The 17,688-nt window shown below is 30.8% G+C and overlaps 2 protein-coding genes across 8 annotated transcripts; one reads left to right on the top strand and one right to left on the bottom strand.

Annotated features, from left to right (window-relative positions):
* Window positions 1–803: 803 nt before the first annotated feature.
* Window positions 804–6,077, bottom strand: LOC100816988 (spermine synthase). Of its 5 annotated transcripts, XR_005890974.1 has the most exons (12): window positions 5,840–6,077; window positions 4,629–4,849; window positions 4,462–4,506; window positions 3,930–4,006; window positions 3,732–3,854; window positions 3,255–3,359; window positions 3,075–3,147; window positions 2,906–2,977; window positions 2,277–2,472; window positions 2,026–2,145; window positions 1,824–1,910; window positions 1,596–1,725 (listed from the first exon to the last, which is right to left on the bottom strand). XR_005890974.1 is itself a non-coding variant. In NM_001255319.2 (11 exons), the coding sequence occupies exons 2-11, from the start codon at window positions 4,816–4,818 to the stop codon at window positions 1,131–1,133; spliced, it is 1,089 nt and encodes a 362-aa protein (NP_001242248.2). In that variant the 5' UTR covers window positions 4,819–4,849; window positions 5,840–5,967; the 3' UTR covers window positions 804–1,130. The 5 variants fall into 5 exon arrangements, 2 of the variants coding, with proteins under 2 accessions (NP_001242248.2, XP_014629847.1); NM_001255319.2 differs by lacking the exons at window positions 1,824–1,910; window positions 2,026–2,145 and adding an exon at window positions 804–1,208 and having other exon boundaries at window positions 5,840–5,967; XM_014774361.3 differs by lacking the exons at window positions 1,824–1,910; window positions 2,026–2,145; window positions 5,840–6,077 and adding exons at window positions 852–1,208; window positions 4,940–5,069.
* A 3,479-nt stretch (window positions 6,078–9,556) lies between these two features.
* On the top strand, window positions 9,557–15,505 carry LOC100810904 (mRNA cap guanine-N7 methyltransferase 2). 3 transcript variants are annotated; one of them, XM_006578856.4, is made up of 11 exons: window positions 9,557–9,751; window positions 9,826–9,901; window positions 9,979–10,073; window positions 10,595–10,666; window positions 10,983–11,092; window positions 11,999–12,121; window positions 12,228–12,320; window positions 12,718–12,786; window positions 12,911–12,999; window positions 13,114–13,211; window positions 15,061–15,505. In XM_006578856.4, the coding sequence occupies exons 1-11, from the start codon at window positions 9,671–9,673 to the stop codon at window positions 15,193–15,195; spliced, it is 1,041 nt and encodes a 346-aa protein (XP_006578919.1). In that variant the 5' UTR covers window positions 9,557–9,670; the 3' UTR covers window positions 15,196–15,505. The 3 variants fall into 3 exon arrangements, with proteins under 3 accessions (XP_006578919.1, XP_006578921.1, XP_006578922.1); XM_006578858.4 differs by having other exon boundaries at window positions 13,297–15,505; XM_006578859.4 differs by lacking the exon at window positions 15,061–15,505 and having other exon boundaries at window positions 12,922–12,999; window positions 13,114–13,271.
* The last annotated feature ends 2,183 nt before the right edge of the window (window positions 15,506–17,688 follow it).

Below are 17,688 nucleotides of genomic sequence, written 5' to 3'. Positions count from 1 at the left end.
TTTTTTATATAATTTATAAAAAAATAGGATTCTTAGAACTTAAAATAGTAAGATACTCATCATAATAATTAACAGTTTAATTTTAATTTAAAATTAATAGTAATTTAAATGATATGATTTCATATAAATTTGAAAATAACATAGTAATAATAATTATAGTTTTACATTGACAGTGAGGAGAGTAGTATTTAAAGCGCGCTAGTTACTTAGATTTTGGTAATTGCCTTTCGCGGATTCTGTTGGGCCTTGGAATAACGTTGAATTCGGCCTAAAATTGGTATTAAAAACTATTTTCATTTTAATCCAAAATCAGTTGTAAAAATGGTTTATAATTTAAAAGAAAATTTTGAAACTAAGAATTATTTAAAAATAGATTAAAGATAATTTAAATGCTTAAATCCAATTTTGATCCATATTTTCAATGTGAAATTAGAAACTTTTTTAAGAAAATGTGAAATTATATACTTTATAATTTCTTCCCTTCAAACGTTCTCTAAGGGAATAATATTGTCCAATTAATAATTTCTTCCCTACCAAACTAGATATTCCACAATAATATCACATTTGATATAACAAAATCAACACAAGTTTTTAATTGTTCGCATGATCAAAGCCCCAAAACAAGGTTTGAGTTTGAACCCCACAGCAATATACAACGCAATCCAGGCTTTAAGGCACCGCAAATTCATTAAACTAACAAGGTATTCATTGAAATCAGAGACTAATTATATGGTATTATTTAATACTTAACATTCAAATCAATAACTGTTCCAAATTTACGATGAATGCATAAAATAAAATATACATGCCGAGAAAGTTTCATTATGAAATCAAATTTCTAAAAACCTACATTCCCATCGCAAATTCTTTCCATGTATTATTTAATAATTGATAATGCGCGTCTTAGGAGTATGTGCTTAAAAAACCTAAATAATATAGCATTGTAAACTAGATATGAGAAAGCCATCTGAAATCGACTAAGATTAACCTAGCTAATCAGACTCCACAACACACATAATTGGTAAACCTAAAATTAATCACACCAGATTCCTATTTATCCCACACTTGTCAATGACCATGTCGTCAAAATTTCTTATTTAGGGGTTACAATAGGCAATCATCATGCATTGCTACTGAAGGGAGAGATCACGGAGCACACTCACTTCTCTCTTCAAGAACGCAGGCAACGCAAAAGCAGCTGAGTGCATCTGCAAAAGCATACATACCAATAGATTACTTCATGTAAATATATCAACAGTTAGCAACTAGCATTTAAGGTGTGTTCAATTAAAGAATAAGTAATGAGCCAAAAGAAAGTTATATTGACTAGTTGCACCAGGAAACTTGTTCAAAAAAGATATAAAAAAAACATTAGGATTGTTAAATATTTTCAAAAGTACAAATAAACTCCACATGAACTCTTTCAGACGCCAGTCCACAATGCAATTGACAAACCAGAGCAAAACTTTGAAAATCACACACAAGTTACATGCTATTGCTACCTAAAATTTTCCAAAAAGAAAAATAGACAACTCGTACCAGTATAAGTTATGTTAGCAAAAGCATCAACTATCTATATGAACCTTATATTTTACCTCTGAATTGTAGAATCGAAGTTCTCTTTTGTGCTCATTAGCACCTTCCAACTTTTCAATGGGATTGATAGGATTCACAAAATCAACAGGCGGCCCTTCTGTTGCACAGAGAAGAAAGCCTATCACACCACTGCATGCAAAGGAAGAGTGTTGGACAACACACCATCACCAATATATCTAAATAAACCATATGTAAATCGCATTTCTCAACAAAAAAATGATTGGCACTTGGTAGCAGAGTTCACTCTTTTGATTTGGATTTTGCCATTGAGAAGCCATTTGTTAGTTATAAGTACACCATTCCAAAATGCTAGCCTATAAGGCAAGTAAAAATCGCAGATTCCAAAATCAAATCAAATAATTTTCAATTTTGAAACCTCCCAAAATGGTTAGCTGAAACTTTAACACACTAAAGCAACAATGTGACAACCAGAAATGCTAGGATTGACTTATGGTAGGATTTTTTCCAACATCATCTCTTGGGTCCTACTATAATGGTATGCCACACAAGTGAGACCCTCCGGTGTAACTGCACCACTGTAAGAAAAAACTGCATTCACTCTTGCATCAGGTGCAAGCAAAAGTATATATATATATATATATATAATGAATTTCTAAAAGAAACATCAAAGCAACTTCAAAGTAGAATAGAAATATCAACATTTTTAAAAGTACAAATACCTAGGATATGTTGGTACACTGGCCCAAGCATAACATACAGAACCTTTGAATGTTTCTCGGCAAATAGAGATCATATCTTGAATAAGGTGTGTATGAAGCCACATACTTTCTGCCATATTACAAAGAACTCCGCCAGGCCTTAGTGCCCTAGCTATTGTATCAAAAAAAGGTTTCTCAACAAGTTCCTGGGCAGGACCTAAATCGCAAAATTGATCCTGTAAATAGTTAGTTAATAATAATAATAACCAAAAATAGAGGAATCTTAATCTCTTAATTCTTTTGGTATAATTAGCGTGTGGCTAACAGGTTCGTGGATAATTCAAAGTATAAAATTTAGCATAAGAAAACCATAACAAAATTAAACTTTTCAATAAAATTCAGAGTTGCATGTAAGGTAGATGTAGATGGTTTATCAATATTGTTTTACCAGCCAACATAACAAACTAAACATTCAAAGTACCAGATGCAGTAAAAGGGTTCAGGTCAACCTCATCTAGTTAAGCCATGTCAAAACTGAATTCTCCATCAAAACACTATTTGATTCCTTAACAACATTTTGTTCAATATTAATTCCAAAAGTGCATGGTTCTAATATGTTAGATGAATAGTTTTAAATTGAAACGACATACCCACGGGATCTGAGGAATCAACAATTATGGCATCATACTTCCCTTCACAAGCAGATTTAAGAAATTCAACAGCTGTCAAAAATGGGTGGAAAAAAATTAACAAACTAAATTCTGCACAGAAGAGGCAACTCAAACAAATTTAAAACAAGACCAGCAGATAAATATATACCATCACCAACATGCAGATGTACTCGAGAATCTTCAAACCCAATAGCTAACTGTGGAAAAAATTTCCTAGAAACCTACAAAATAACCATAACAGCATATATATATATATATATATATATATATATATATATTCTCAATAACGAAATATCTATATTAATGATTGAAATATGGCTTTACTTACATCAATAACCATCTTATCTATCTCACAAATATCAATATGTTCAACAGAGCTGTGGCGGGCTACTTCCCTGAGAACACCACCATCTCCACCACCAACAACTAAAACCTGAATGAAGAACATAAGAAATCATTAAACAGACTATGAAGACAGTGGGAAAGAAAAAGAAAATATTGAAAAAGTAGAGTAAATTCAATCAAACTTGAATTTTTCATATATTTCAACACTTTCTCCATACAGATGAGAGCATAAAATATAGGAACAACAAGCAAGGCTATCATTGACAGAAATATTAAAGAACAAAAAGAAGCACTGCTGAAATTCTGAATAACAAAGTATGCAGTAAAGCTTTTGCAAGATCATTTTCCCTAATGAAGATAAGTAACAATACTTTTAAATTGAAACTGAAGCAATTCATTTTTTTATTCGACAGTCATAATATAAGCTCAGAACAAAAATCATCAGATCAAATGGCTTTACAGTTTTGGGGGACTGAATTGAACAGAGGGGAAGATGAGCTATCATCTCCTGGTAAGCACATTCATCCTTCTCAGTCAATTGAACTATTCCATCAAGTACAAGCACTTTCCCATAAGTTGATGACTGCAAAATGAAAGGATTAGCATCTATCCCTTTCACGTTAAAGTTATAGTACATTATAAGATGAAGAGGCCAAACCTCAAAAACCAAGACCTCCTGGTACTCCGACTTTTCCTTGTATAAGATCTTTTCTACTTTGATTGAATGGGCTTCTCCTAATTATAGAATAGATACTAAAGCCATCAGTAGCAATCATTTCATACACAATACACATCTCAACTATGAAAGTGAGCTTTTATGCATGACTGTAAAATATAGACATTGGTTATCATGTTTGTAGTTCAAAAAAAGAAGGAAAACAGTTTCAAATGTTCAATACAACATCATCAAACATTTAGGTCAGTCTCCTTAGCCAAAAGTAATTTTCCAATTTCAAACAATATGATTTTCCAGATTCAGCCTTCTCTATGAAGAATCAATGGTATCTAAAGTTTACAATAATCATGAAGGCTGTCAAAAGAAAATTATGGTTGTTTTTAAAAAAGCAAGATTTACAATTAAGGCTATCAAACATCATAAAAGAGCGGTGCATCAAACTATCAAGCTCTCACTGCAATAAAGCAAATGTACATGAACGGTGCAGAACTGCATATGTATGAGTTACACCCACCTGGCCACATTGGGTTGTTGAAATAAACAGCTTTCCCAGATTTCCCTATAAAGAAAAAGCGGAAGAAAGTCATAAACATCAGTGATCCTTTCACTCAAGCAATCAGGTCTAATTCTTGCAAGTGAAATGGAAGTCAAAAATAAAGAAAACAAATAACAGATAATGACCAGAGCAAGTTTGAGAAGCTGAGAACCACCCAGAAACAACAGTGGAATGGAATTTTGCCTCTGACTCGGGGATTGAAGCCTTGGCCTTCAGACAACAAGAAGGAATTTCCTTCTCTGGCCCATTACTGTTACTCACCTTCCCATCCATAGTCTTCTGGCATTCCAAACCTCTTCCTGCGCCGTCCTCCATAAATTATTCTTTTCTTCGCAGGCTCCAGTCTCTGTAAAATAAGCACATGAGTGGTCACAAACAAAAAACTATCCCACCATATTTCATAAAACAAATAAAAATAAAAAATAGCAGCACTTACAAAACCAGACTAAATAGCAGAGTAAAGTGGAAAAACAATGGCCAAGTAAGAAGAATCTCAATTTAAAAGCACCCCCTCCCCCCCCCCCCCCAAGACCAAACCTGGAAAAGATTGCCTTTCCTATTTTATTTGGTCTTGTAATAAAATTTTATTTGATTATATAAATTAGGTTTGGCCTTTCGAACACTGACAGAGTAAAGTACCGAACGGAACGGAACATATCGTCAATCAAATAAAGGGAGATATTGATTAAGAAAATAAGCCATCGAAAAAAAGGAGAGAAAAAAACAAAATTAAAATTCCACTTTGGGCATAACGTGATAATAAATTACACAAAATAATTATGTATACGCAACAATCAGAACAGTTTGCAGCTTGATATCAGTTTCAAAAAAACAGCAATAAAATATAGTATTTGCAGCATCAAACAATCACTGTACAAAATAGACGAGACAATCAAATCTATCTCTGACAAAATATGATACCTAAATAAATTTATCCTTCCCGTATTTAAGCCTGGCTACCTCTGATTATACGCTCTAAATAAGGAAACAAATCATAATCCATAAATTATATTTCCTTCCATTTCCAGGTTTTCTTTTCCATAATACAGTACCAAATCAAATAATCAAATCAAATTAAATAATAAATAACGAAGAATAGCCAGTTTCGCTAGAAAGTTCTAAACGTGTGTTACACAGAACAAAAGAAAAAAAAAAAAAAAAAAGAACATGCAGCAGCCCAGAATACGACATAACACTATCGTGCAGCGATGAAAATAAGAAAGCCACGTGAAAGTGAAACGCTAGGGTTCAGAAACCGAAAATAACGAATAGAAAACATAAAGTGGAGAGAACAGTGGAAGGAAGAAGAAATGGGAAAGAGAAGGGCGTTGCTTGCCTGATGAATGATGTGAATGTCGGAGAGTGAAGGCGAACAAGCCAAGCGACGAACGAAGATGGATACACAAACTCTGTAATCTGTATCACCCTATCCACCTTCTCTCTCTTCTTTTCAGAGCTTGTTATGGAAGAAGAATGGAGTCTGTGCCTGCCTTTATTTATAGTTACATTTTTTGAGGGGCACGTTTCGATTCGAGCCTTCCACGTTTGCCTCTCTTTTTCTTTCAATCACAAATATTATACTCGGTTATGTGTTTGGAAATATGTTTTTAAATGTTAACTTGAAAATTTTATTTGATTATTTAATAAATAGTTTTTTTTAAGTAGTTTTTTATATTTTTTTGAAGTATTATTTTTTAAAATTTAATTTTTAACTTTTTTATCTAATTTTCTAATTATTTTTTAAAATAAATAATAATTAACACAATCTATTATTTGTGTCTTTTTTACCATTTGAGGGTAATTTTTTGGACATTATCAATTGGGAGTGGATTTTGAATAATTATCCAATCAAGGATAAGTCCATATATGACTTTGTCATCGAAGGCGAACTCCCTTTTACAACTTCTAATGGTTTTTTTTATATAAAAAAAAAAATATAGAAGTGGGAAGTTATGACTTTAGACTTTTTTATGTAAATATTATAAATAAAAAATATTTATCTAAATAATACAAGTGGAAAATATTTATACAAATAATATAATTTATGTTATTGATCTCTCAATGTGAATAATTTTGTCCACGTATGTTTTATTTTTTATTTTTTTACACGTGTTATGAGATCTATTTAGAAAGAATGGATTTCATAATTTGTAATTTTTTCAAAGTAATGTTTTTTTTTTCTATTTTTTATTGATATTTATTTATTTTCCTTATTAATTAGATGTATTTATGTTTAAATTAAAAATAATTTTATTTTCTTATTATTCAAATATTTTCTAAAAGTGAAAACATTTTAGTTTGAGAACCTATGATAATAACATTAAAATAGAAACATCTTAAGATAAATTTATAATCATGTGTTTAGAAGGTAAAGAAAGATATGAATGAAATTGAATAAAATATTTAACATGATACAATGAAATGATAAACTATAATAATTATTTTTTATAAATATCACTTACACAAATTTAACTGCATAAAGTTCCTCCGGTAAAAGCTCTTTGCCTTTTCTAACTTTTTTCATTTTCATTTTTCTTCCTTATGCTCTTCTATGTTTTACATTTTGGTGTGACAAAATGATATATCCAATTTGAAAACTGGGATTCATGGAAACTGTTCGTCTGTGTAGACACAGTTCAAAATCCTACATTGGATGCTAATCCTTTATAGTATGAGAAAAACTTGGAAGCAAGAAAAGCAGATAATAGACTGTTTTAATTGATCATCACAACAATAATAGTTTGCTATGGACCATGCTCAAAAGGAAACCCAATAAATTACAAAGGGAAAATCTTATAGAGCATCTAATTACTTTGTAACGGATTTTATAGAGTACTTTCTAATAAATCAATCATGGCTTATACTTGTTTTGGTTAATAGTTTATACCTTGCATCAATAAATTCACTATCAAGGCTAAGCTAAATCCTAGTGAGAGTGGAAGGATACAAATTGCAAATAACAACACGGTAATTTTTAAATTATTTTTGAAATATTTTTACATTCATTTTTAAAATTAAAAAAAAATGCGAATTTAGTTTTTAGTTTAAAAAAATACACATTTCTCATATTTGATAATATTATTTTTTTTTGTCACTACTACCAATATCACTTTTATTATTGTCACCACAAAACCATTGTTATTATCATCGTTGTTACCGTCATAACTATTGTCACTATCACCATCACCATCACCACCGCCATCAATGTCATTGTTTTCCCCCCTTTGGCCCCTCCCCAATCTTTTTAAAAGTCTTGGCACCCCCCCCCCTTTTTCCCCCAAAAATTTCATTTTCCCCAGGGCCCCAAAACCCCCCATTAACATTTTCCCACCCCCCCCCCCCCCCCCCCCCTCTAACCACCAACATCATTGTCATTATCAATATTATCACCACTAATACCACATTTATCATCATCAACACTAGTTGCTATCATCATCAGCATCACCACCACCACCGATGTTACCTTAATCATCACTAGTATCTCTATCGCCTTCATTGCTACTAACATTACCTTTGTTGTCACCATCACACAAAAATATTCTTAAATTAATTTTAATATGATATGAAACTTTCAAAGTGAGTTTATTAGAAACAAATCGTATTTTAAAATTTGGTTGTTATTTTTAAAAAATTGAAACTCAAAGGTCATATCCACCTGAAGCAACTTTAAGTATATTCAAGGCTTTTTGGTCTTTGTTTGTCGAGAGAGTGTGTGGATTGCATTTTAAGTGTGTAAGCAAATCGAACTCAATCTACCAATTCACCTAATCCAACCCAATCCAATTAGATTTATGTGAGTTGGATTGAGTCATTGAATTAGATTAATTTTAGTTTAATGAACCCAATTAAATTTGGATTGAGTGACAAATTTTGGAGTTTTCAACTTAACTCAGCATACAATTAAATTATTAATATAAAAACTCAAAATTAAGCACACCTCATTCTTAATGTATATTGTTTATCTTAAGATATTACATTATTTTAAATTTTATCTTTTTTGTTTTTTTAAGATAATAACATTATTTTATATGAATGATACCATGAGTATATATTTATGTTTTATTTTTTTTTCTATTTATCATATGAATAGTACAATATTTTATAAATAATGATTTTTAAAATATCCTTACAATTTTTGAGTTTGGGGATTTGTTTAATTTTTTCCAAAACTTAAAGATGTGATACTTTTTTAATGGCTAAATCCCACAATCAACCCAATCCAATTAAAGTAGGATTAGGTTGGCAAAAAAAAAAAAAAAAGATAAACTCAATATAATCCAACACAATTAAGTTTAATTAGATTGAATTTAAAAATATACAAAACTCAATCAAACCTAAGCCATTTACACCCTTAGTGCATTTCAAACTTGGTTTCAAACATGTGTATGTAATATTTGTATGTTTGGCAACCTCAATGATTTAATTGGTAACACACAATAAATTGGTAAGAGATCTGATTACATTTTTAAGCTTGACTAAATTTTGAATTGAAATTAGTCTTGCAGTCAATAAAATAATTATACATCATCTCTAAGGAAGTGCTTGTATAATTTTTTTAATCTTAGAAATATTATTATTAGAAATATAACATGAGAATGCTATTTTTGAATTTTTTTAATAAAAAAATGTATTTGTTGAATTATTAAAAATGGTTAAAAATATTTTTTATATGCCCATAAATAATGAAAACATATATTTTTGTCGGAATTAAATATTGGTTGAAGAATAATTTTTTCTTATTTTCTTTGTCCAGATTAAATATTGATTGAACATGAGATTATAAATTTTTCATAAATAAAATATATTTGAGATTAATTATTTTATTACATTGTAATAAAGATTTGATAATTTTTTTGAATTTTGGATGTTTAGGATTACGAAAACCATCCATAAAACAAACACCCCTAACTGGTTATATGTACTATTTTATCTATTAATTATTTAATTTAATAAAATATTGATTATTTTAATCTGAGTTTAAAAAACTGGGTATCATTTTAAAATCCTTTACAATATCAGTTTTTAATTTTTACTTTTTAAAATTTGGGGAAAATTTAATGTGGAAACGTGCTTACAGAAAAGAAAAAAGGCGGAACTGTTGGTGTGTGGAATCCATAGTTGAGGTTGAAGTGTGAAGAAGACGAAGGATTATTGGCGGTGAGGAAGAATGAGTCAGTCTACACAGCAGCGCCTCTATGATTTCGCCAAAATGGCTCTCATCAACATCTTCGCTCACCCCTACGCCACGGTTCGTCGTAGCTCTTTCCCATTTAATTCGCTTATTCCTTTCCCCATTCTTATTCTCACTCCCATTCATTCAAGGTGTGCGACTTGTACTGTGGGGATGCCGACGCTGATAAATGGGTCGACGCTCAAATTGGCCACTACATTGGAATTGGTACTCCCTTCTTCTTCTCAATCTCACCTTTCATTCTCATTAGTCAACTGTTCTTGTTGTTGCTGCTGCTTCTGTAGATGCGCCTTCGTCTGGCATAGAGCAAATGCGAGAAGCTTGGGAGATTCACAGGAAATCCTACACTGCCGAGTTCTTTGAGCTTGATCCTTGCACGGTGAGCAAACAAACATCATCTTCAATCTCTCTTCTGCCTTTAACTCTCACCATAGTTTGACTGCAAATTTTCATAGGGTTTCACACCCTTTATCCCTCTGCATCAGCCATGCCTTTAACTCCTTCTTCACAGCACTTCAAAAATTTCTTTTAAAAAAATCAAGCCATTTGTTTTAACTTGCTATCTGTGATACTAAAGTCTAAAGGACATATAATCTAGTTAGAATGTATTTAAAAAATAGTTTTTGAGACTCTTAGCAACAAGCATATTAGGTTTTGTGAATTGAACATCTTGATTTTTCCAAATTTTACTGTGAATGTTATGCTTGAGTGGTGAATATATATGAAAAATTTAATTAAAAAAAAGTCAAGTATTTTTTTTATTTTCTTATGTTATCACCTTTTGTCAAGTAAGGCACACACTTTGCTGCAAGGTGTTGAAACTTGAAACCCCTAGCGCCTTAGACCACCTTGAATTGAATTAAACAAAATTATAATTTATGTTTTCATGTTTTACTACAGAAGAATACAGAAACGCATTTGGAGGAGAAGACTAACGTGGCTGATGTTGTCTGCTGTTTGCAGCATTTGCAGGTCGGACATTCACTTTGTAAATATGTTTTGAACCATTGTATTTGTTAATTTATTTGGCTATTTAGATGGAGCTACAGTTGCTGTTCAGCTTGTTTTGAGGGTATCTTATTTTCTAACAGATTGTTGTAATTTTTTTAATGATAAAATCTCCTTCAAAAATAGGACAAGTAAACCTAGTTAGAGGCTCAGGTCCTTTTGAAATATAATACTTTGGTGCTTGCAACATCTGCAGTCATTATCTCTTTGAATTTTGTGTTTTAGTTAATCATCTAAGATTTGCTTATTGGTCCTCTTCTGATTAGCATCTCTAATGCAGCTGTGTTTTGAGACTGAAGAGAAAGCACGGAAACTGCTGCATAATGTGTCATCTCTGCTGAAACCTGGGGGTTATTTTCTTGGTATTACTCCTGACTCATCTACCATATGGTATGAGAGTTCTCAGAGGCCTATTATTCTTGCATGCTGTCTCTCTGTTGTATTCTGTTTTATTTGTTCTATTGATTGAAGAAAATTCATTTGATTTATAGTGCCAAATTAATTTTTTGTTGATTTAATTAAGGGTTTGCCCATTTGGAACCACTTTTTTAAACTGTGCCACTATACACTCCAGTTTGAATGAATCATTTTGATGGTGTCACAGAGTTATCACTTCACATTAATATATGTAAGGATATACCCTGATTTGTTTGCTCTAGATGTCACTGCAAGCAAAAATGTATCTGTTATTCTGGAAACAGTGCCCTTGGATGCTTAAAGATGTGCATGTACATTGCCCCTCTTTTTCAGCTTCATCTCTTGAACTGTTCCTCTTAACTGGATAATACTGCTTCTACTGACATTGTGATTCTTTCCTAGGTGTGAGATTTCTGAATTATGTCTTTTAGTTAGGCTATGTTTTTGGTTTCTTACACCCATGTCCTTAATTTCTCCATCTTCTTTCACTCTGTTCTTAATTTGTTAATGTTTAGGTAGTTTCAAGCCCGATGCATTATATTTATAATGTGGTTGGTCCCTTTCTGTCTAGTAGAGAGAAAAAAAGATAAAAAAAAAGAAGGTAAAAGAATAGCTAGGTGGTTTCAGATGAAGTCTACATAAAAACTCTATAATTAGATCAGGAATGACCTTATTTTGGTTGGACAATTTTGTTCATCGTCCTAGTTGCAATTGTTTTTATTTATTTTCTATATACAGATTGCATCCATTACATTACTTATGAACTTGAATCCTATTGGCTTTTGTCTTCATTATTGTTTTTCTGAGCATTCATGTAAAGTCTGCATGAGATTGTTATACACAAATTTACTGGATAAAGTTAACATTGTAGTCATGTAGGGCCAAGTACCAGAGGAATGTTGAAGCCTATCACAACAAAAGCAGCAGCATGAAGCCAAACATTGTTCCCAACTGCATCCGGACAGAGAATTACATGATTACTTTTGAAGTTGAAGAAGAAAAGTACATATCCCTATAATTGGTCAACTGCATGTTGCTTATTCTGTTCTTTGGTTATTTTAGTTAAAATCTTCTTGTCATTTAATTTGAATCTGTTCAACATTTCCAGGTTTCCGTTATTTGGAAAGAAATACCAGCTAAAATTTGCTAATGATGTCTCTGCTGAAACCCATTGCTTGGTTCATTTTCCAAGTTTCATCAGGTTTTCATCTTATTTCATAACTCAAGTGGACGACTGTGAATTGGTGTGCTGGTTGGTCCCAATGTGCTCTGTTGATTCTGTTCTCTGATATTACCTAATAAACCTGATTTTAAAAGGGAAAGGCTGATTGCCAATTTTTTATTATATTTTTGTGTAAACTTTTAGTCATAAAGAAATTCCAAACCAAACACAACAAAATTGACTTTTTTCCCCTGGGAATGTAAAATTAAAACTTTGAAAGAACAAGAATGAATTTATAACTTGTACTTTTTTTTGCTCAGCAAACAAGATAATCATATAACTTCATGTAGTTATTTGGTTCATTCCACATATCTTCAATTATGACTTTAAAAAAAAAAAACTAACTTGAAAAAAACTGTTTGTTCTTAAAACTCAGGTTGGCCAGGGAAGCTGGTCTTGAGTACGTGGAGATTCAAAATTTGACCGAGTTTTATGATGACAACAGGTTAGTTTTGCATTCTCTGGGGCATTGATCCTCCCAAATCCTTCAAATATAATGTTTGTTATTAGCAGTTTTTGGGTTTGCAATACTATTTATTGAGTTTACTTTTTGTGATTGTTTCTGTAAGAGCACAATTAGCAGGCCTGCTAACGCACTATGTTCCAAACCTCTTGGATCCTAGGGGGAGACTTCTTCCTCGTTCATATGATGCACTAGGTGATGCGCTAATCATTTTTTCTTAAATCATGTTATTTTTTACAAGTTTCTTGGTTTCACTATCACCTATTATTTATGGAGATACTCGGATACTGTACTTTCCACTAAATACAGGTCTCTACACCACATTTATATTTCAAAAGCCTGACCCGGAAATTGCACCCCCAATTGCGACTCCATTATTGCCAGATGTTAGTTATAATCTCGACGAGGTAATTAATATATATTATAGACTATTTTACCTTGATTTATCACTTTTACTATGATAATTTTTTATTTTATTTCCTAATGTGTTAGGTGCTTTTGTTTCTTTTTAATTCTATCACCACGATTCCTCTAACTTGCTGGGTTAACATTCTCTTAAAAGATAGTGTCGTCCACCATGCAGACCGCAGAAAGGTTTTGTTTATAAAATTTTAATTTTAGAAAGCTTGCTATGTCTGGCAATCAAATTAAGCATTGACTCATTACTGGCATTGTGAGAGCTATACAACATGCTCTAGAAAATAGAAGGAAAATTCTTGCTCCAGGGGAATACTACTGACTACAGAGTACTGAACGTTAGATGTGGCGGAGCCCACTAAATATGGGTTTTCACAGATGGACCTACACACACCTAACCTAATAGGCGGTATTCATGGTGTAGGACATGAGAATTTAATTTTCATAAATTGGGTCAGGTTTACTTACCATATTTTCAGGAAACATCAATTTAAAAGAAATGAAAAAAGAAATAAATTTTTAAAATGAACTAAAAGGTTTAATTATATATTTAATTTTTCTATTGTGATCAATGTGTGATTTTACATTTCCATTAACTTTTTTTTTTGTTTGAATTTAATCTCCTAATTTTTTCAATGGCTAAAATGTTACTTTTTCTCTACTCAAAGCCCTCAAACTTGTATTTCCTATTCAAATAATTATTGACTATATAACAGATTTTCCCTAAAAGAGGGTTTGAAAGGGTTGTCTAAAATTTGTAGATAATGTTGTAGAATACGATGCTAGGGACGGTTGAAGATGAGAAAACTGAGGGTTTTTTTTTTTTTTTTGAATTTGAATGAAATATGACGTTTTGGTTAAAATGGTTTAGTTGATTCAATTTATGGATATTTGAGAACAAAATGAGAATTCTTGAAATTTAAGAAAAAGAAAAGTCAAAACAATATTTGAATATAGGAAATAAAAAATTTGGCAACTTAATTTCAGAAATAAATTATTAAGAGACTAAAATTGTACATTGATCATAACACAGGTACTAAAATAATAATAATAATAATAAAATCAAAAGGAAAAATAAAATCAAAATTAAATGACTTAAATGTGTTTGATCCCTAATAAATAAATATTCGAGTTTTGTATTTGTTCTCTGATAAATTTGTCTTGCGGAGTTTCTAATAAAATAACACCTTTATTTTAGTTTCTGATAAATTAGTAAATTTTATATTTATTCCTTAATAAATTAGCGAGTTTTGTTGGTCTTGACTAATAACAAACAAATTTTTTTATCAAGAAACAAATATAAAATTTGTTAATTTAGTAGAGAGATTAAAAATAAATATCAAGAACTAAAAATAAAATTATTATTTTATTAAAAATTCAACACATTAAAAATTTATTTGGGAGCAAACACATAAATAAGATATTTATTAGGAATAAGAACACATATTTAAGCCTAAATTATATTTGGAAAGTTCTTTTGAAAGTGGTACATTTGAGAGTTAAAAAACAAAAACAAAATCATTATTCGTATAATCAAAGAGGTGATCTTTAGCTAACTATCTTACGCTTTCATGTACAGTCAGAACTTACTTTCTTTAAGCAAATGAGTTTGTTTTTTCCAAGCTGACAATTCCAAAATTGCTTCTCATCTGCATGGCCCAGTTTTCTATTATATAGTACTAATTATATGGGAATACTTCTGCCTCTTGGATTTTGCTTTGCCAAAATATTCTTTTCAATGGTCTCATAATTAAAATACAACATGGTTTTGCATCCATAGTTTTTTATTTTTGTTTTTTATGGGTGCATTTACTGTTAAGTATGTTATTCTTCTAGCAGGTAACCATTCGGCCAGATGATGAAATAATAAATGGGCATGCAGTAGAACCTGCTATTGGGCTGGGCAAGATAAGCGAACAAAAAGGGATATTGGGCCCAGGCCCTGCAGATTTACGTTTTCCAGAAGCACTTTGAAAGTTCTACTGAAGCTATAGGTTTAGCCGTTTAGGTAATTTTGTTGTTTCTGATGCAATGCAATTAATATTTTATTGGCAAATGGCAACCAAAAAAATAGAATGCAGTTAGGTGTTTATCTCTTTTTTAAATGGGAAAGGTTTGGGTAGGTGTTTTTCTTTTGACATATAGTCAATGTGAACGGATTAGTTTGCTTTACCATGTATTTACACATTGTACTTGTTAGCTTTTCTTTTAGTCTTCTGCCCAAAGGTGTCTCAAAAACAGTAGAATTAAATTTAAAATGTAATGATGAACAAGTTTTTATCAATTGCAGTTTCTTCGAAATTGGGATGAGTAATTGACAAATGAGTCAATATTGCTTAGTCTTGTATTTTATTTCTTTTTCGAATAAGAAATGAACGATTCATGCTTTTATGGTTTGGATTTTTGCGAGAACAGAACCTGTTGTCTTCAACGCTGTGTAATACTAATATTTTAAGTGCATTTTCATTAGCGTCTTAATATTGCCTTAAATTATAATTTAAGATTGTGTTTGGAGTAAGTGTTTGGTTTAGCTTAAATCATAGAAAATGATTATTTTTAAAGTTCTTAAAAATGTAAAAAAAAAAAAAAGAAAAATCCTCAAACTACTAATACGAACTTGCATTCATAGATCCTTACAAATTTAAATTAGTTTGGTACACAATTAATGATGAAGAAAAGAAAATTAAGAAGTTGCACTTCGAATCCACTCTTTAATTTTTCAAACGTTTCACTTACACGTGCGTGATGTAAAATAAAGTGATACCGTTAATTTATCAATACAGATTATGTTAATGACGTTTTTATAATATAAATTTTGATTTAATTTTTTATAGTCAAAGGAGAAAAATCATTTTTGTATTAGAATATAAAAATCAATATATATTTCATTTCTTTTATCGTAAGTTCGTAATAATGTAATTTATTGTGAAAATAACTTACTATTATTATATTTTATTACGATAAATATAAGATGCCGAACTAAAATTACGATAAACATTTTTAGTTATTTTATATCTAAAAGAATTTTTTATACAGTTTTTATTCTTTTCTATGAATTCATAAATTACATGGTTGTTAATCTAATCTGATATTAAAGCAAAGGGAAATTCCAAAAGCAAATGCCAAGAAAAACTGTGTTAAATACTCCACCTAGTTAGTCAAATCTAATCAAACATTGTCATCATATAGCTGTAGGATAATCATTAGAAGCACTCAAAAAATAAAAGCTAAAAACGTATCATATAATATAATATAATATTGTCTTATTCAATAAGCAACTAATGAGTGTTAATTTGAGTGAAACAAACTGAACTTCCTTAAATATATAATTTTGACTTATGTAAAAAATATTGTCAACTGTTTTTTTAGGACGATTACTATGAAATTTAAGCCAATAAATTTATACAAAGTAAACTCTTAACTCTTTAATTTTAATAGCTTCCTTTAGATATATTCTGCCTTTAACACAGTCACAGTGGAAAATACTTTAAAAATCCAAAATAAAAAAAAAGTTTCTCAATAAATAGGAGATAACGAACAAGACGCGGAGAGATATCACCCCATCTCAATTCCAATTCCCTAAAGAAATATTTTTACTGTGTCACTTAATAGCGTCTACAAAAACAATTATTTTTAAAACAGATACTGTTTAAAAAAGTCATAAACATCTAACATTAAAATAAGTTCATCCAAAGGCCTCCTTTATTATCTTAATCCTCAATCTTATGCTCTTCAACAACAAATTAATCTCTTTTATTTTTGGTATTCTATTCATTTTACCTACACCTTTATGTTAACTTTTTGGTTTTTACCCACCCGATTGATATAAAGGTTAACATCATCAAGCTATACTAGCATCGCCATACACACGCATAATAATAAGTCTTCTTTTAAATCAAGTCAATTACCTAAAGTGTAATAAATTAATTCTAAAGATGATTTTTTAATAATGTGTTTTATTTTTATTTTTTTCATTTAATTGATTACTTTCGTTTTCTTTCTTTTTTTGTAAGGCCTGAGCTTTTTTTAGGAAAAAATGTTATCCGTTGATTAGTCAAAGACTCAAAAAGAGTTTACTAAAAAGAAAAAAGATGCAAAGATGATCACAAACCACACACAAAACATTCTTACCAAACTAAACCTGGCCGTTGCAAATCGGGTCGGGTAAGAAATTCCGGGTCGTAAACGCAGCGTTTTGACGATTTTACAATATCGGATCCGGGTCTGCAATGCGGAGCCATGGAAGAAGGGATATTTTGGTAAAAGACCACGTTTCCGCGTAGTTTCCATTAATGATTGTGACGGGACTCTCTCCCCTTTGTTGCGGAGCCAAATTGAATTTTTTTCAATATTTTTTTGTCATATGCTTTGTGACACTCTATTTAATGTGCATTAAATTGAACAAAATCTTTCAGCTAAATCGTATTTTTAATCATATGAAAAATTGAAGAATAGATAGCATATGGT

The sequence above is a fragment of the Glycine max genome, chromosome 4 (assembly GCF_000004515.6).
Source record: "Glycine max cultivar Williams 82 chromosome 4, Glycine_max_v4.0, whole genome shotgun sequence".
Taxonomy (NCBI): Eukaryota; Viridiplantae; Streptophyta; class Magnoliopsida; order Fabales; family Fabaceae; genus Glycine; species Glycine max.
This window is presented reverse-complemented; position numbering and strand designations above follow the sequence as displayed.